Source organism: Dendrobates tinctorius, unplaced genomic scaffold, assembly GCF_039654945.1.
Source record: "Dendrobates tinctorius isolate UK_male_01 unplaced genomic scaffold, ASM3965494v1 ptg000303l, whole genome shotgun sequence".
Lineage (NCBI taxonomy): Eukaryota > Metazoa > Chordata > Amphibia > Anura > Dendrobatidae > Dendrobates > Dendrobates tinctorius.
Window position 1 is genome coordinate 933,079 of NW_027361970.1, and position 16,872 is coordinate 949,950.

Below are 16,872 nucleotides of genomic sequence, written 5' to 3' on the forward strand. Positions count from 1 at the left end.
AACCCCTATAGAGTAGTCTCCCTCATTCAGGGCCCTAAACTTACTCAAAACCCTAAATAGTGATAAAATGATTCCTTTTATTGGAAATTGATGTAGGGAATTGGGGCACCACATACAAAGTCTTGGGTGAGGTGGAGCGCTTCACGTGGCACAATAATGGCCATCATATCTGTGATAATGACTTGTTAGAGACATGCTAATAATTAGATCTATGAAACTTGTCTAAGCTAAAATCTAATGAAGCTAACTCATTTCTAAAAAACATATTCTTGTAGACCTGAGTCGTATTCTAAGGATTATGAGCTGGCTGAAGGTCTCGCAGCAGGTATGACACTTTTTAGATTGACTTCTATTAAATCAGGCTGGTGTCATGTATTGTCACCAACTTATTGCTCTTTCTTCAGATGCAAAACAGCTTTTATATTCCGAGCTGAAGGCAGCGGCTGAGTCTGGTTGGGATTTCTCGTCACGTTGGTTCTACGGTTCTACCAGCAGTCTGCAGGACACAAAAACCAACGAAGTCATCCCTGTCGACCTTAATGCCATCTTGTGTCGGGTTGAGAGGACATTGGCTAAATTCTACACTGATCTGGGTGAGAAACCTCCAAAACTAAAGAGCTATAACCTGAACTGATGTCGATGTAAAATGACCTAGAGCCAGAGGGTGTATGTACACCTGTATTCACAAAAGATAATTGCAGCACCATTTCTCAGAAGACCTAGTGATCATAGCTGAGAAATATGGAGTAGAGTGAACCACCAAAAAGGACCTCAAGCTCCAAGTAGATGTCACTTCAAAGGGCAAATGCGCTGACATTATAATGTATCTTCCTTACAGGGAACTGGCCTACAAAGAATGTTCATCACCAATCCATAGCTGAGAAATGTATGACTGCTGGTCTCCACTCAGGTCCTATGTCCCATATGAATGGAGCGGTGATCATGCATGGCACCACCACAACAGTTGGTGTCAGACAGGGACACTCACTATTTTTGTCAATCCCATAGTCAACTTTGTTAAAACTGGGCTATAAATATATACACACTTAAATGAGATTTAGATTTTTCTAGGTCCAGATTCCATTTGACTTAAATAATGCTCCACTGAATGATTCTCTATACTCGAATGCCGAGTTCTGTGATATCTTTACATGTCAAACATGTCTGCACCGTGTCTAACTGTGTGTTTTATTTTCTGTTCCTTGCTGTAGGTATGGCTGATAAGGCATCTACATTTTCGACTGCTTTAGATCAGCGACTTGAGGCCGTACAGGCTGTCCTGTGGGACGAGGGTCTGGGAATCTGGCTGGACTATTATATAACAGACGCTCGTAGAAATCAAAACTTCTACCCAAGCAACTTGGCTCCACTTTGGGCTTCGTGTTATACCGACACCGGAGTTGTAGATAAAGCGGTCTCCTATTTGGAGGTTTGTCTATTTTGTTCTAATATTGATGTCTCAAACTTTATAACATATCCTATATGAGGTCAGTGAGAAATCTCAGGAACAGGCACCCCTGACGAAGCCACTTAGGGTGGCGACACGCGTCGGGTCTCTTTTCTGCCTAGCTTCACTCCACATGGGGTCCACACACAGTTAATTTTAATCTGTGGTGTCTTCTGCAGGTGGCTATTTTAGCCCTTATTATTCATCTTTACGTACCCATCATCATTTGGTCATATTGTGGGCTTCTAGCGCTCCATGTCCGTTGCTGGACTTGGTCTATTATATTTTGGTGGCTGGCCACTTAAGCTTGTCATCCCTGACACTTTTGTAACGCATATGGATAAGCTGCAATTAGGTAACACAGTTTTATCTGACATTTTCTCTTTATTATCTATATTATGTGTGTGCCCTGCTTATGGTGACCCCTAGTTGCCAACTTCAGCTATGCTTTATTAGGTCTTGAACTATTACTTGCATATATATATATATATATTTGTGGATGGGTCTATTCTATATTCTCTACATAGGTTATGCACTGACTATATGGATGGTCCACATCTATCACATTTTTGATATGCTGGTTATATGGTTCTTGGGTTTTCACTCACATTGGTACTTTGTGGAGTATTTTTGCTACTGGTGGTTGGCTCTATTATGAGTCTAGTGTGATTTGTCTGTATGTCACATGTGTGCCTATTTTTAATGTTTTTAATGTTTTTTTGCTTGTCTTTTCTATGTCAATAAAGTTTATATAATTTTATGCTACTTCCTGCCTTGGGTGATCCTCTGTTTGTGGCCTATTTCTTCTTTTTTCTTCTCTTATATTATCTCAGGAACAGTCAACCCTATGTTGGCTGATGTCTTATTGTTTTCTCTGTAAATTCAAAAAAGTTCATTTTTTCTAATTAATGTACACTCTGCACCCCATCTTGACTGATAAAAACCAGAAATGAAGAAGTTTTTGCAAATTTATTAAAAAAGAAAAACTGAAATATCATATGGTCATAAGTATTCAGATCCTTTGCTCAGACACTTATATTTAAGTCACATGCTGTCCATTTTCCTTGTGATCCTCCTTGAGATGGTTCTACTCCTTCATTGGAGTCCAGCTGTGTTTAAGTGTTTAATTTAACTGATAGGACTTGATTTGTAAAGGCACACACGTGTCTATATAAAACTTCATAGCTCACAGTGCATGTCAGCCCAAATGAGAATCATGAGGTCAAAGGAACTAGCCAAGGAGCTCAGACAGAATTGTGGCAAAGCACAGACCTCGCCAAGGTTACCAAAGAATTTCTGCAGTACTCAAAGTTCCTAAGAGCACAGTGGCCTCCAAAATCCTTAAATGGAAGAAGTTTGGAACCACCAGAAGTCTTCCTAGACTTGGCCATCCAGACAAACTGAGCAATCGTGGGAGAAGAGTCTTGGTGAGAGAGGTAAAGAAGAAACACAAGATCACTGTGGCTGAGCTCCACAGATGCAGTAGGGAGATGGGAGAAAGTTCCACAAAGTCAACTATCACTGCAGCCCTCTAGCAGTAGGGCCTTTATGGCACAGTGGCATGACAGAAGGGTCTCCTCAGTGCAAGACATATGAAAGCCCACATAGAGTTTGCTAAAAAAAAACATATGAAGTTCTCCCAGACTATGAGAAATGAGAGGATAAAACTAAGGAAAGAAAAAGCGCAATAGGGTCTTATCTGAGTAAAAGATGAAATAAATTCAGATGGAATCTACTCACCTTTCCCAGAATGAATAAAAGCATGTAAATCAATGTCAGCCTGCTGCACACCCGAGGTTCACAACCGTGACCATCAATATAGTTCCTTTTTGGATAAATTATTTAGGCTTACTGTGCGCTGCTGAGATCAGGATAAAGTCACCACATGAGAAACTTTTTAACTCTTTATTCCCAACGCGTTTCGAAATGGTTTTTCATTTCGAAACGCGTTGGGAATAAAGAGTTAAAAAGTTTCTCATGTGGTGACTTTATCCTGATCTCAGCAGCGCACAGTAAGCCTAAATAATTTATCCAAAAGAGACTATGAGAAATAAGATTCTCTGATCTGATGAGATGAAAATAGAACTTTTTGGTGATAGTTCTAATCGGTATGTGTGGAGAAAACCTGGCACTGCTCATCACCTGCCCAATACAATCCCAACAGTGAAACATGGTGGTGGCAGCATCATGCTATGGGAGTGTTTTTCAGCTGCAGGGACAGGACGACTGGTTGCAATTGAAGAAACATGAATGCGGCCAAGAACAGAGATATCCTGGATGAAAACCCCTTTCCAGAGTGCTCTGGACCTCAGACTTGGCCGAAGGTTCACCTCCCAACAAGACAATGACCCTAAGCACACAGCTAAAATAACAATGGAGTGGCTTCGGAACAATTCTGTGACCATTATTGACTGGCCCAGCCAGAGCCCTGATCCAAACCCAATTGAGCATCTCTGGAGAGACCTGAAAATGTCTGTCCACCAACATTCACCATCCAACCTAACAGAACTGAAGAGGATCTGCAAGGAAGAATGGCAGAGGATCCCCAAATCCAGGTGTGAAAAACTTGCTGCATTATTCCCAAGAACACTCATGGCTGTACTAGCTCAAAAGGGTGCTTCTACTCAATACTGAGCAAAGGGTCTGAATACTTATGACCATTTGATATTTCAGTTTTTCTTTTTTTAAAAATTTGCAAAAAATCAACATTTCTGGGTTTTTTCAGTCAAGATGGGGTGCAGAGTGTACAGTAATGAGAAAAAAATGAACTTTTTTGAATTTACCAAATGGCTGTAATGAAACAGAGTGAAAAATTTAAAGGGGTCTGAATACTTCTGTACCCACTGTACTACATTTTGTGAATTCCATTGAGACTTGTGGAATTGAAAGGGATCGGAAAGAAGGAGCACCGCTGTTGTGTTATTGCTGTTGTAGATAGGATTTGTGACTGACTCGGACTCAATACAGGTGTATATCAATCGTGTAGTGCAGAACAAGTACCATTATAATCCATGGAGGTAATGAATTGAATGCACAGTTAGGCAACTTTCTAATTAGTCTTCATTTAAACATTTCTGACAGTTTATTGCTGCATTGTATCTACAAGTCCTTTATCTTGATGAGTGTTTTGCGAAGATGGTACTAATCTATCTGAACACATGTTTCAGGTTCTTATGGCAATCTGCTCTCCCCCTCCCTTCTCTCAGTGTCAGATAGTAAGAGGAAAGAGGAGAAAGCATCTAAAGTCTTATGGGGCAGAGGAGAAAGCATGTTAAGTCTTATGGGGGCAGAGGAGAAAGCATTTAAAGTCTTATGGGGGCAGAGGAGAAAGCATCTAAAGTCTTATGGAGGCAGAGGAAAAAACATCTAAAGTCTTATGAGGGGCAGAGAAAACAATCTGTAAAGAAGCACATGGAGATAAAATAAGTGAAAGATAGAAGCTAATGAAGACTGCATTACCCAGACCTCACATCCAGCCTATATTACTGCAAAGGACACTCAGACAACAGAAAAATTAGACACTTGCATCAGGCTACAAGCTACATATGAAAATGAAGGGAAGAGTAAAGATTACAGCCTGAAACTTTGTGAAGTTTTTTTTAACTAAATGTAACAAGTTAAAATCTTTTTTTTATATATATACATCAAAGGTGTCCAAAGTCTTTACCAAATAATGACTGACATGTGCACCTCTTGATAATATTGTGCTTTCGAGTTGTTCATCCCTTTTTTTATGCAATTATTTTCTATGTGTTTAAACTAAAATGAAGTAATCAATTTTGGCAGAAAAGTAAAGCACTATCCTATCAGAACGGACTTCCAACATCCTTAGACGAAACTGGTCAGCAGTGGGATTTTCCAAATGCTTGGCCTCCTTTACAGCACATGGTGATTGAAGGTGAGAAACACTTTAGATGCAAAACAAATGATGTGCAATTAGTGAGATGACTGACAAATTTCTGACTGTTGTATATTTGGTAGCTAAAGTGTGAACATTTGTATATTAGTGATCACAGCGATATGGTTCTCACATTAGTACCAAGTAATGATAAAGTTCACTATCTGGAGCTGACAACAGCTGGGCAGTCATAATCAGAAGGTCCATAAGTTGTATGATGTCCGGAGCTAATGGCTGAGGAACACTAATGTAAAGTATAGTGGCCAGGGGAAAGGGCCAGGTCAAAAGGGACCATCTTTTATTCTCCTTTGCTCCCCTTAGTGTTTCAATAATATTTTATTCACTCCCCCCAAAAAATAACTAAAAATTGGGAAAACTCAGTGGAGCGGTAAGCATAAAATAGGTGTAAAACTGGCCACTTTTGAGCTGGTCCTATTAATGACTCTGAAGCATTATACAACTGTATTGATAAATGGAAACATGTCACAGATTAAAATGAGATTTATGACCACATCTCCTATGTATGACTTGTAATTCTTGTATTATCTTTGGCAGGTTTGGAGAAGACCGAGTCTAAAAAAGCAAAGGAGATTGCATTTAGTTTAGCACAAAAATGGGTCAAGGTCAACTATGATGCTTATAAGAAGTATAAAGCTATGTTTGAAAAAGTAAGTCGTTAGTTTGAGAATCATCGGATAATATATTTGGGTCCCTGCGGCTGCATGTTTTGCGACGGTAGACAGCCGTAACACATGCGGGCATTGCCAAACAAACAGGCATGTGTAGCGGTTGTCTGCCGCCGCAAAACATGCAGCCGCCGGGACCCAAATATAATATCTGAGCACACCCAAGATACTCGGATAACATCTGAGCATGCTCAGATAAACGTTCTCCGAACACGTTCGTGTCTCGCCCAGAGCGGGGTACTCTGGTCGCAGCGTTAGATTCAGGAGGTCACGGGGGTGGCAGCCGTGCCCGGTGCCTGTGCTCCAGGGACAGTGAAATGGGGGGTTGAAAAATAAAGTAAAAATAAAAGAAATTTGAAAATTTGCAGATGATCCCTGGGGGGTAGATGGTGATGGGAGTGCAGATGTTTAACCCCCTCCAACCAGGGCTGACCCCCAGAGATTGTGATGGAAGTAGATGGCACTGAGTAATAAAGCAGGAGACAAGGAAAGTTACAAGTCATTTACTGTAGTTCAGGTGCAGTTCAGAGGAGAAATTACAACTCTCACCAGGTTTACAGTCTGCTCTGCACGATGGGAGTTATCCTTCTCTCTGCTGAGACTCGGTGTACACTTCCTGCTGTTCTAATCCCCTCAGGGGCCAAGGCTTCCCGGAGTTTGAAGCTTCCAGTACAGCCACTTACTCGCTGTGTTTTCTTCCCTTGGCAACTTGCAGCTTGGATCCTGTGTGAAGCACAAGTTTCTTCTTGCACAATCCTTCACTGATCCTCGGTTGCTGTAGTCTTCCTGGGAGAAAACACTCTGCTGTTGGTTGTATAAACCCACACAGTCTCTCAGCTTACCACCCAGCTCTAAAAGCATGGATGGCCTAGGGGCTGATTCCCTGATTCTTCTTAGCATTGCTCCTGGAGGGAGCACATGTTATGACTCTAGGAGCGTTCTCCATTTTCTCTCCACCGTCTTCCTCACAGAACAATAACTCGACTCCTCCCCCTCCCAGTTAGGGTACGTCTGCAAAGCTCTAAGCTTCAGACAAGTAAGGGAGTGAGGTAAAATTGTGTGTGTTTGTGTGTCCCAGCAGAGAAAGCATAACTCCCATCATTTACAAAACACATATAAGGTAGTATATATTTCATCATTTTGTGGCGGCAAAGACACAGGGTGCCACATTTGCTCATCACTATTGGTTATTCTAAGGAAGTACAGCCAGACTCCGATTGATGCTCCCCTTTACATAGCTCAATACAACTAAGTGGCTTCACTAAATTGAACAACTAGGCCCCAAGTAATGAAGACTGGTGGGTTTTTATTCACTGGTTTTGATGAGGGGGCATGCTGGAGTCAGACGCTCCTGATTCAAAAAGAGGCATCTATTTCTTAATGAATCAGGAGCATCTGTCAAGTATTGTTCGCCATGCTGGATTTCTTACTCCAGTTTTTAACTGGAGTAAGATTTCTAAGGAGCGCCACAGCACGTCAAAAATTAGGTGAGTTGGGAGAAACTGGTATGCACATGAAAAAGCGCGCTAAATTTTGCGCAAATTTTCAAAGCAATTTATGGCAGAATTTTGGTGAAATTGCTTTAATTAGGGCCAAAATGCCGCTTTTAATGACTTTTGCAGTCTCAGAATTAAAATGAAAGTCTTTAGTACTTAGTAGAGCCCCTTTGGCAGCTCTCTGTAAGCTGCTGTTCTCTGTGGCCCCTCGCTCACACATAACAGCCCCTTGTTGCCCAGCCAGTAGCCTGCCACTAAGTCATATATGCCAAACTCCCCAATGATGCCACATCCAGCGAGTCTACCCTTTCTCTTCTAATTTCACAAACCTCACATCTGCATACTTCTTAAAGGTGTTGTGTGGCCTTAGAGTGACCTCAGACTTGTAACCTATGTGACTACAGACTTGTGAATCCTCACCATTTGCACTGCTCACTGTGAAGATTCTCCGTAACAGGACCGTGTCTATGGTCTCACTGCTTGCTCCTAGCCCTGGAGAGTCCTCACCGCGATGTGAAGATTCACAAGTCTGTAGTCACATAGAGTGAGTGCAGACTTGTAACCTAAGGCCACAAAACCCCCTTTAATAGTCTTGGAGCCTAACTTTGGGATGTTAAATTGGGTTACACACAGGAATCGTCTTTATGTTGAACTTTTTATTTTTTTTAAACTGAATCTCCCAATAAAATATTTGGACAACAGTTAATCCGAGGTGAACGCTGTAGTACCTGGTGCTGGATCCAATGCATGATCGTCCTTGTGTTGACTGTTGCTTTCCTTGTCTTTCCTCAGTATAATGTTGAAGGTGATGGTAAACCAGGTGGTGGAGGGGAATATGAAGTACAGGTAAGATGACCGGATGATTGACAAAAAAATCCAGAAAACTATAAACTTGGTACAGATCAACTTAGATCTTCTTAAAGAGAATCTGTCAGCAGATTTTTGGTATGTAATCTGAGGACAGCATGAGGTAGGGGCTGAGGCACTGATTTGAACATGTGTCATTTATTATACTGTGTGTTGTTTCCAGATAATGAAGGTTTTATCACCAGGAGATTATCACTGCCAAAACTATAGCTTCCATGAACCTGGTCTGACCACGCCCCCTCCTCTGATAAGCAGCTCACTGTCAATAGACAATGTAAAGAAAGAGCTGTGGTGTGGGCACGGGCAGCTTTCTGAGCTCTGCTACGTTACAACTAAGACCTCTGTGTCAGGACGTCTGCACCCAGTAAACTAAGTGACACATCGCTGGTATTGGAGTCTCTTTTTATACATTATGCTGCTCTCAAATGAGGTAGCAGAAACCTGGTGACAGATTCCTTTAAGGGATGTCCCACAGTGGGCAGGCATTACCAATCTACAGAATCCGTAGTAAATTTCTAATTGATGATAGCCCCACCACTCAGAACTCCGCAAAATAGCCACTGGTTCCTCCATAGACTGAGAGATCTTAATCACCTCCCCATACCTATGTTGTAGATGGGGAATTTATGTCCATGGAGGGAATTCTTTTTTAAATATGTATCTGCTATTGGCCAAAACCAGACGTCATGAACCCCCAGCTCAATGTAAGCGCTTGACTGTCATGAGCACTTTGATAGCAGTCCTCTCACCCTACGGTCTTTTCCTTCTCTGCAGCTGGGCTTTGGATGGACCAATGGAGTGATCATGCAGCTGCTGGACCTCTACAGATCTCGTCTGACCAGCTCGGCCATCAGCACCTCTTTCTCTGGCATAGTTTCTATGTTGCCTTTATTCCTTGTGACTCTTTGGGTGTAAACACCCCAGTTGACTACTTTCAATAGACTAATTCATGTAATTGTCTACTTTTTTTCTCCTTTTTCTGCCTGTCAGTAGATTCTGTATATTTTACTTTTTCCACTCTGTACAATCATATAAAACGTCATTATAGCACATTACTAATTATAAAACACCAACCTTGCACATTCCCTACCTACACAATCTGTCAAGATGATAAAAAAATCAACTCATCAGTACCATTTTCCATAGTCTTATTTGTCATTTATACTGTTTCATCATATGTTCCAGTAAAGGGGTTGCTTGTTCACTTAAAAAAACAAACCTGCTATTTCCATGTGTTCCTGGTGTACCTTCATATATCTTCTTAATGCACTGATCAGCAAATTTGCACTGATTTTTTCACTTTGCCCCGGCAGCCCCGACTTATTCCCGTGTACTCAGTGCAGTGGGCATTTCCTGTGCTCAGCCCATCATACGTGCTCTGTAGAGGGGGCAGGCTGACTACTCATTAAAATAGCTAAGCCAGCCCCCTTCTATCTATTCATTGACATTTGGACAGGAAAGGGGGCCTGAATTTTGTAGAATAGTTAAATTGAACCCAGGTCTAAGCCATTGGAAATGTTTGTAAAGACACACCTTCTTATAGCAATACCTCTAGAAATGGCGCATTCAGTAATGCACTGGCATAGTTTATACAATTGGGAGATCACGTGCCTGTAATTTTTTCTTTTTTTTACTGTATGTTTCACTGCAAATTAATTATTTGTATTTTAATATATTTTCAATAAATAAAATGTCAACACCATAAAGCTGTACTAAGTGTTTATATTGGAAACTATATATCATTCAAGGCAGCAAGAGTAAAAAGAGCAATTGCACAGGGGCCCCCAAGCCCCACCTTCCCGCAACACTTCCCAGACACACCCATAGCAAGATGTAGGGAGAAGAATCCCTGAGACGCTTCAACTGGATTTGGAGTTGACAAGACAAAATCAGCAGTTCCACATCTCCGGCTGAAAATAGATGTATTGGTCTTAAGCAGTACGAGAGGCCTTCCATCTGAAAGACGCTTTTCTCATTTTCTGCTCAGCAGTGAGGGCTCAGTTTAGTTTTGGTTCCTTGCTGATGTACACACTATAGAGTGGTTCATTCATGCACTGATTGCTGCATTATGCTATTTTCTGCACAGTTCTCATCCTCCTCTGCACTAGGTTACTGATGAAGAAACTAGCCAGACCACTCAGCGCTTTCAGTGGGGACCAGAGGTTGGGTTCTGCTATACATCCCAATGATGCCCGTGATGGGAGTCTCGGAGCAATGTATAGAGAAAGACTTCCTGTCCCGACTGATAATGATGAGTGATCCAGCTACATCGCTGGTCAATAAGTGCAGAGGATGGAACTGTGCAGCAAATGGGAAAAGGCAGCAAATAATGAGTGAATTAATATCTACATTATCTATTATGTGCACACTAGATAAACTCCTATCCGTATATGAGGGTCAGGCTGCGGATTTAAGTGGTATTAAATGAAGAACTGTTAGGGATAGCAAGGACCCAGCTTTTATTGAGGACTGGAGCAAAATGAACTGGTGCACTAAAAAGAGTGTGAATTTCCACCACTAGCAAACATTGCACTGGGTTATTGTAATTGGAGCCCTGCTTTACTCCATCATTACAATCTGTACCTGAACCAGATAAGATACCACACACATTGTGTGACCTTGTATCGGGGTGGTCTCTCCCAGAATACAGCGGGGCAAGGACAAAGAACCAGACAATTTGTCAGCTGCACACCTCATAGGCAAATTAAAGTATATCCATTACATAGTGACATTAGCACAGAATATTTTACCTGTGGATCCACCTTAAGCAATAACCGAGAGTTACCCAAGAGCAAGGGTGTAATTAGATGGGTGCAAGAGGCGGCCCCTGCAACGGGGCAGCGCAGAGATTCCCAACACTAACAATTCTCTAAGACTACAATTCTGTTAGGCTCTCTGTATACAAGTTCCCCCTAATGAGGTGAGTCCTACTAGTAAACAAAGTCTCTTACTGAAAATCTATTTGTTAGCATGGGTGGTCAGGAGCCGGAATCTCCAGGAGTGGACCCTCTGGACCGTGGCACCGAGGGGCCCCGGGCGAGCTGCCAAGTGGAACCGACCCCTATACAGGGACCGTTAGGAGCAGACCCAGAGGTTCGAGTGCCACAGTAGCCGGTACCCAGAGGGGCGGCTCAGGATGCACTGGAGTAGGACAGTGGGACTGAAGTGTAGATGACAGAACAGGGCTGGAATACAGGAGACAGGAATGGAGTAAGACTATAGACTGGAACGTGGAGGAACTGAAGTGTAGATGACAGGACAGAGTTGGAACACAGGAGACAGGAATAAAGGAGGACGGCAGGACTGGAGCAGGATGGAACAGGAACACCGGAAGCAGGACTGGAGTAGGGCGGCAGGACTGGAGCAGGATGGTACAGGGACACCGGAGGCAGGAGATGGAGGAAACAGGAACACTGGAGCAGGACTGAGAATAACTGTTAGCGAATACGGAAGACAGACTGCGAGGCTGCTGCAGGAAACACCGAGGACGGCACTGAGAGACTGCAGAGAGCGCAGGAGGAAGCAGGGCCCATTGTGCAAGGTGACACAACGATCAGGCGCCTCCTTCAGGGGGAAGCGGTCTGATTGGCCCCGTCTGGTCTGCCATTGGTCCGAAGGTGCTTCCGGGTCAGGGCACAGCCGGAGCACAAGAAGCAGAAGGGAGGCGCGGCGTATGGCACATGCGCATTGCATGCAGAGATGGCGTCGGCCGCGAGCCTGTCAGAGGTGACCGCCGTGGCCGTCGGGTGGCGAGAGGCTGCGGCGTGAGAGCAGAGGCCGGGTGAGTATGCAAAGACGGCGTGGCAGCGGAGGCCGGGTGAGTATGTCGGAGCGGTGTAACACTGTTTAGCGCCAAACTAAAGTCTGTGTGCATGTTCCCACCGGGATCCTTATGGTGGGGCCCTAGCTCAAGACTTTCCAAAAGAAAACTAAAGGTATAAGAGGGCAGCCAATAATTTGTTCGCCCATTAGCTGGAAGGCCGAGGAGTGGATCCTGGACTTGTCACCTGGAGCGCAGTTTAAGCCCAATCGGCTACAGGGAGGCCCTCCATGTCACAGCAGATGCCTTGGGTGAAATCCAATGCTGCATCCAATTGTAGTTCCCCCCCCAAAGTAATCTTTCCTCTCTAACAGGAGTCACAGGAACAGGTATACTTTCCTCCAGTACTCTGATCAGTTTCTAGCACACATCAAAGTCTTAGCTTCCAGGATGGCAGAATCTCCTTCAGTCTCATCTTACTTCCTTCTGAGAAACCCCATAAAGTCTGCCACAGAGTCTATTCAGAAGGCACAGTCACCTCTGGTGGCCGGAGTCCGATACTACAAGTCTAATCATAGGCATCTCAGATACCACCCCACTAGATGTTGGTGTCCCCATTACACCTTCCCAAATGAAATCATCCTGCGCGTAGCATTGCGGGGGTGCGCCCGCGGTAGCCCAAGTGGTCCTATGCCAGACTTGGGCTGTCGACTCCCCCCGTGCATGATGACTGGGGACAGCCACAATTTGTATTGGGGCAGTTTCTTCCTGTAGATCATCCTTGAGTGAAACCACAGGGTGTTGGACAGTCTCTCTGGAGAGCAATATTACAACAGATGGTCCTGTTTGCAAGGGAGCCAGTACAGCCCATGTTCCACCTCATAGACAGGGATATTGACACTTAAGGGCCCGTTACACGTAGCGATATCGCTAGCAATATCGCTGTAACGTCACTGATTTTGTGACGTAGCAGCGATATTGCTAGCGATATTGCTACATGTGACACTTACCTCTGACCGGTTCCCCTGCGATGATCGCTGATCGCGCAAGAATGGCCTGGGCCATTTCTCGTCGGGCGATTCCTGCTGGGCTTCCTGTGGCGCCGACGAGCGACGCGTGGACGCGGGCGGGAGGACGTCAGGATCGCCTCGTCTGACAGGTAAGTAGCGACCCCTGACCACTGCTATGTCACTGGTGAGATCTGCCTGTGTGGCAGCTCACTAGTGACCACTTAGCGATGCACCAGCGATCCATATCGTTGTCGGGATCGCTGGTGCATCGCTACGTGTAATGATACCCTTACTCTCATTTTTAGCACACACCGTACTGCCTGCCACTGGTCATTAACTTTCCAGACCGTTTTTTTTACTCAGACCATCACTCTTTCCTCTGGAGAACACACTTCCCTCTGCTCCGGTCTCTGGGCATGATGTGTCACCTGTCTAAACTGATCACCCACCACCCTATGCACCGTTCTCAGGCACCGCTGATGCTTCTGGGCCCAGGCGATAATGGTCCAAGGAGGCTCAGCCATGGGATCAGGCATGGGTAGGTCTTCAATCTCCCTAATTTTCCCTTCTGAACATCGGCATGTGGGGCGAGTACCCTGTCATGCTGTGCACCCGATTTATTACATGTTCAGACAGGTACTCAGGCCAGGGGGCTTTTTGCTCATTCTCTAGGCTCTGCAGCGTTTGCTGGAGGGTGCGGTTGAAACGTTCACATGCACTGTTGCCTTGTGGATAATAGGGCGTCGTCCTAGACTGTTTCATACCATACAGTCGATAAAGTTCCTTCATTAAAGCTCCCTGATCAGAATGAATTCACAGGGCACACCCAAAGACTTGAATGAAGTGACGACACCGCCTCAGCGACTGATTCTGCGGTCGGGTCTCTGCTAGGTACCTCCACTGTGAATTTAGTGAAATGATCAGTCATTGTGGGGAAGGTGACTTGACGGACGGACTTGACTGAAGGAAGAAAGGATGGTTTGTGCACTGTAGACGGATATTGGCAATGACAGAAGGGAAACAGCTGGGAAAAGTGTAGAATGGATGCAGTACCTTAGTTTGACCACAAGATGGCAGGGGGGAGCGTAGTTTAGGACTTGACAGCAGCTTAGAGCTATAGAAACCGCTTAGTCATGGGGGCAGGGAGATAGGAACCCAGGAGGGAAATTCCCGAGGAAGGGGATAAATAGGACAGGACAGGGTTCCAGGCTAGGCTAGTCCCAGGAGGAGCTCAGGAAGAGAAGACTCAGTATGGAGGACTGACAATGGTGGAGAGCTCGACCAGGGGACTGATAGGAAGAGACAGTCAGGGGGGTGGCCCTGACACAAAGAACCGCAGGACAGACGAGGCCCCGGGGGTACCGATTGGCCGACGACCTCGGACTAGTGAAGCGCTGGCGGTAGATAGGCCTAGGGCAGCCCCAGTGAAAGATCCGCGAGGAACGTCACTACGACTGAAGGAAGGTGAAGGTACCCGGGCCTGAATACGGAGAGCTGTGAAGGTGCTGCGGTGTATGGCTACGGTCGTCAGGAAAACGGCCAATAAACTCGGACCTGTTGCAACTAAAATCTGCCTCCGTCTCATGCCTGTGTCGTCTGATCGCGGTAAGCAGTGGACCACCCCCCAATCCGGGCCATTACTACATCATCACCAAACAATACGAGTGTCCCGAACTGGAGTACCCTATTTGCATATAGTCTATCATGAGTATCTCCAGTGGAGCAGAAGTAAGGATGGTTTGAACGGGAGCTCGCTCTTTCAGACTCTTGCTCAACCCACATGCTTCAATTACAATTTTTTCTAGGTCTGGGCAGTACACCATTCTCTGTAGCTACTTAGAAGTCTTTTCGCTTCCAAAATGAGCCCCTTCCTCATGCGACTCTTGAGCACCTCCTGGACCCAACGTCATGGACCCAAGCTTCCGTCTGTGTATAGCAGGAACAGAGGGAGTATCAAACCGGGCAAAAGTCAGAATCTGTGTGCTGGTTAGGGCGTCTTTCACACCCTCAAAGGCACTCTGTTGTTTAGGGCCCCACTGAATAGGAGGATTCTTGGGTTGTCGAGTTGTGCCTCTCAGGAGTTCATTCAATGGACCAACCAGATGAGCAAACTTGGTGATAATCCGTCTGTAATATCCCGCCAGTTCCAAAAAGGCTCTGACCTCTCACAACATTCTCAACTGAGACCACTTCTGGACAGCCTCAACCTTACTGGCAGCTGGTTGTACTCCTTCAGAGTCATCATATGACCCAGGTATTTTATACGATCTTGGAACAATTGGCATTTCTGGGGCTTGATATGCAGTCCATAGTCCATAAAATTGCTGCAGGACCTGTGGTAGCGTGTGCAGATGATCCTCAAATGACCTCCAGAACACCACCACATGGGCCAGGTAGATCAACACTGACTCGAAGTTGATGTCGCTCAGGCAATGTTCCATTAGTCACTGAAATGTTCTGTGCGCATTGGAAAGCGCAAACGGCATCCTGTTAAACTCGTAGAGACCCATTGCTAGGATGAACGCAGTCTTCACCTTGTTTTTCTTGGCTACCAGAACTTGTCAGTAGCCACTGGCCATATCACGGGTAATAAAGTACTTAGCCCAACTCAGAGCGAATAGTGATTCTTCGATCCGGGGACCTGTAATCGACACAGAATTTATGTACCAAGACCCACTCGTGCTGCCCATTGACTCTTGCTCTCTCATATGACCTGGCTGTTCAACATGTTGGCTACCACATTCTATCCTTCTTGATACACTTTCAAATGAATCTGACGGTAATGCTCTCGAATTGGAGACGTGCTCCCAGTTGGAATTTTATGCTCAATGGTAGAGGAGCACCCAAAAGCTTTGTCATGATAGGAGAAGGCCTCCTGGAATTTCCATAGTGTATCTTCTAAAAGCCTCTGCTGGGTAAGGGTAAAAATTTGCCGGTCCACACCCATATGATACATTATTATTCAGCCGTTCCACTCGGAAGTCGAGTCTTCCTTTCTGGACAGTTCAACAGCATAAGTCTAAGCTGACCTCCAATCGGGCTGGAGGTTGAACCCTCTTCTTCGGCATATCTCTCCATCAGGCACATAGACTTCAGTTAGCAACATACCCCCGAATATATTGACTTCGCTATCCATCATGTTAATGAAATGAATGGGCAAACAGTCATCTTTTACAGTCGTTAGGCCACAGGCCACCAAAGATTTTGCCTGGGATGACTCCTCAAATATTGATTCAATCAGCACTTCCAGAACATTCAGCCTCCACAAGCAACATCAGCAGTTGTTCTCTCTTCGGTGCGATCACCACTGATCAGTTCCACGGGTCTACCAGACGAGGCACTTTTCTGAAAGCTGAAACTTCTCACCATCTTCTGCAGGACCCACTGGGTTGGCTGGTAGGTTGTAGTGCTTTGCCAGTACTGTAGTCTTTCCTTAGCATCTCCAAGGTCACGTTCATTCCTCTCCTTGGGGGTTGATCCACCAGAACCACTTCTTTTGTGTCCATGTCTTGGCATCATTACCGCACTCTCATCTACACAATTCATGAGTAACTGGCCATCATATGGCTGAAATAACTCTCGAAGACCTCTCGTGGCATAATGGTGCATTAATACCCGGTATTCACCAAACATCTTACTTTCTGTCCTTCAAAATCAGCTTCTAGCGTTGGACTGCATGAATACAAATTGTGTTCTTCACCTGGAAGG

General features: G+C 44.8%; 1 protein-coding gene across 1 annotated transcript in view; it reads left to right on the forward strand.

The window, feature by feature from the left end:
* Window positions 1-10,100, forward strand: part of TREH (trehalase) — a 134,564-nt gene extending 124,464 nt beyond the window's left edge. Inside the window, exons 11-17 of the mRNA XM_073560713.1 lie at window positions 276-325; window positions 405-593; window positions 1,212-1,429; window positions 5,234-5,345; window positions 5,901-6,013; window positions 8,320-8,373; window positions 9,169-10,100. Of these exons, the coding sequence (XP_073416814.1) occupies window positions 276-325; window positions 405-593; window positions 1,212-1,429; window positions 5,234-5,345; window positions 5,901-6,013; window positions 8,320-8,373; window positions 9,169-9,309 (877 nt within the window). The 3' untranslated portion in view covers window positions 9,310-10,100. The remainder of the gene's footprint in view (window positions 1-275; window positions 326-404; window positions 594-1,211; window positions 1,430-5,233; window positions 5,346-5,900; window positions 6,014-8,319; window positions 8,374-9,168) is intronic.
* Window positions 10,101-16,872: the final 6,772 nt, after the last annotated feature.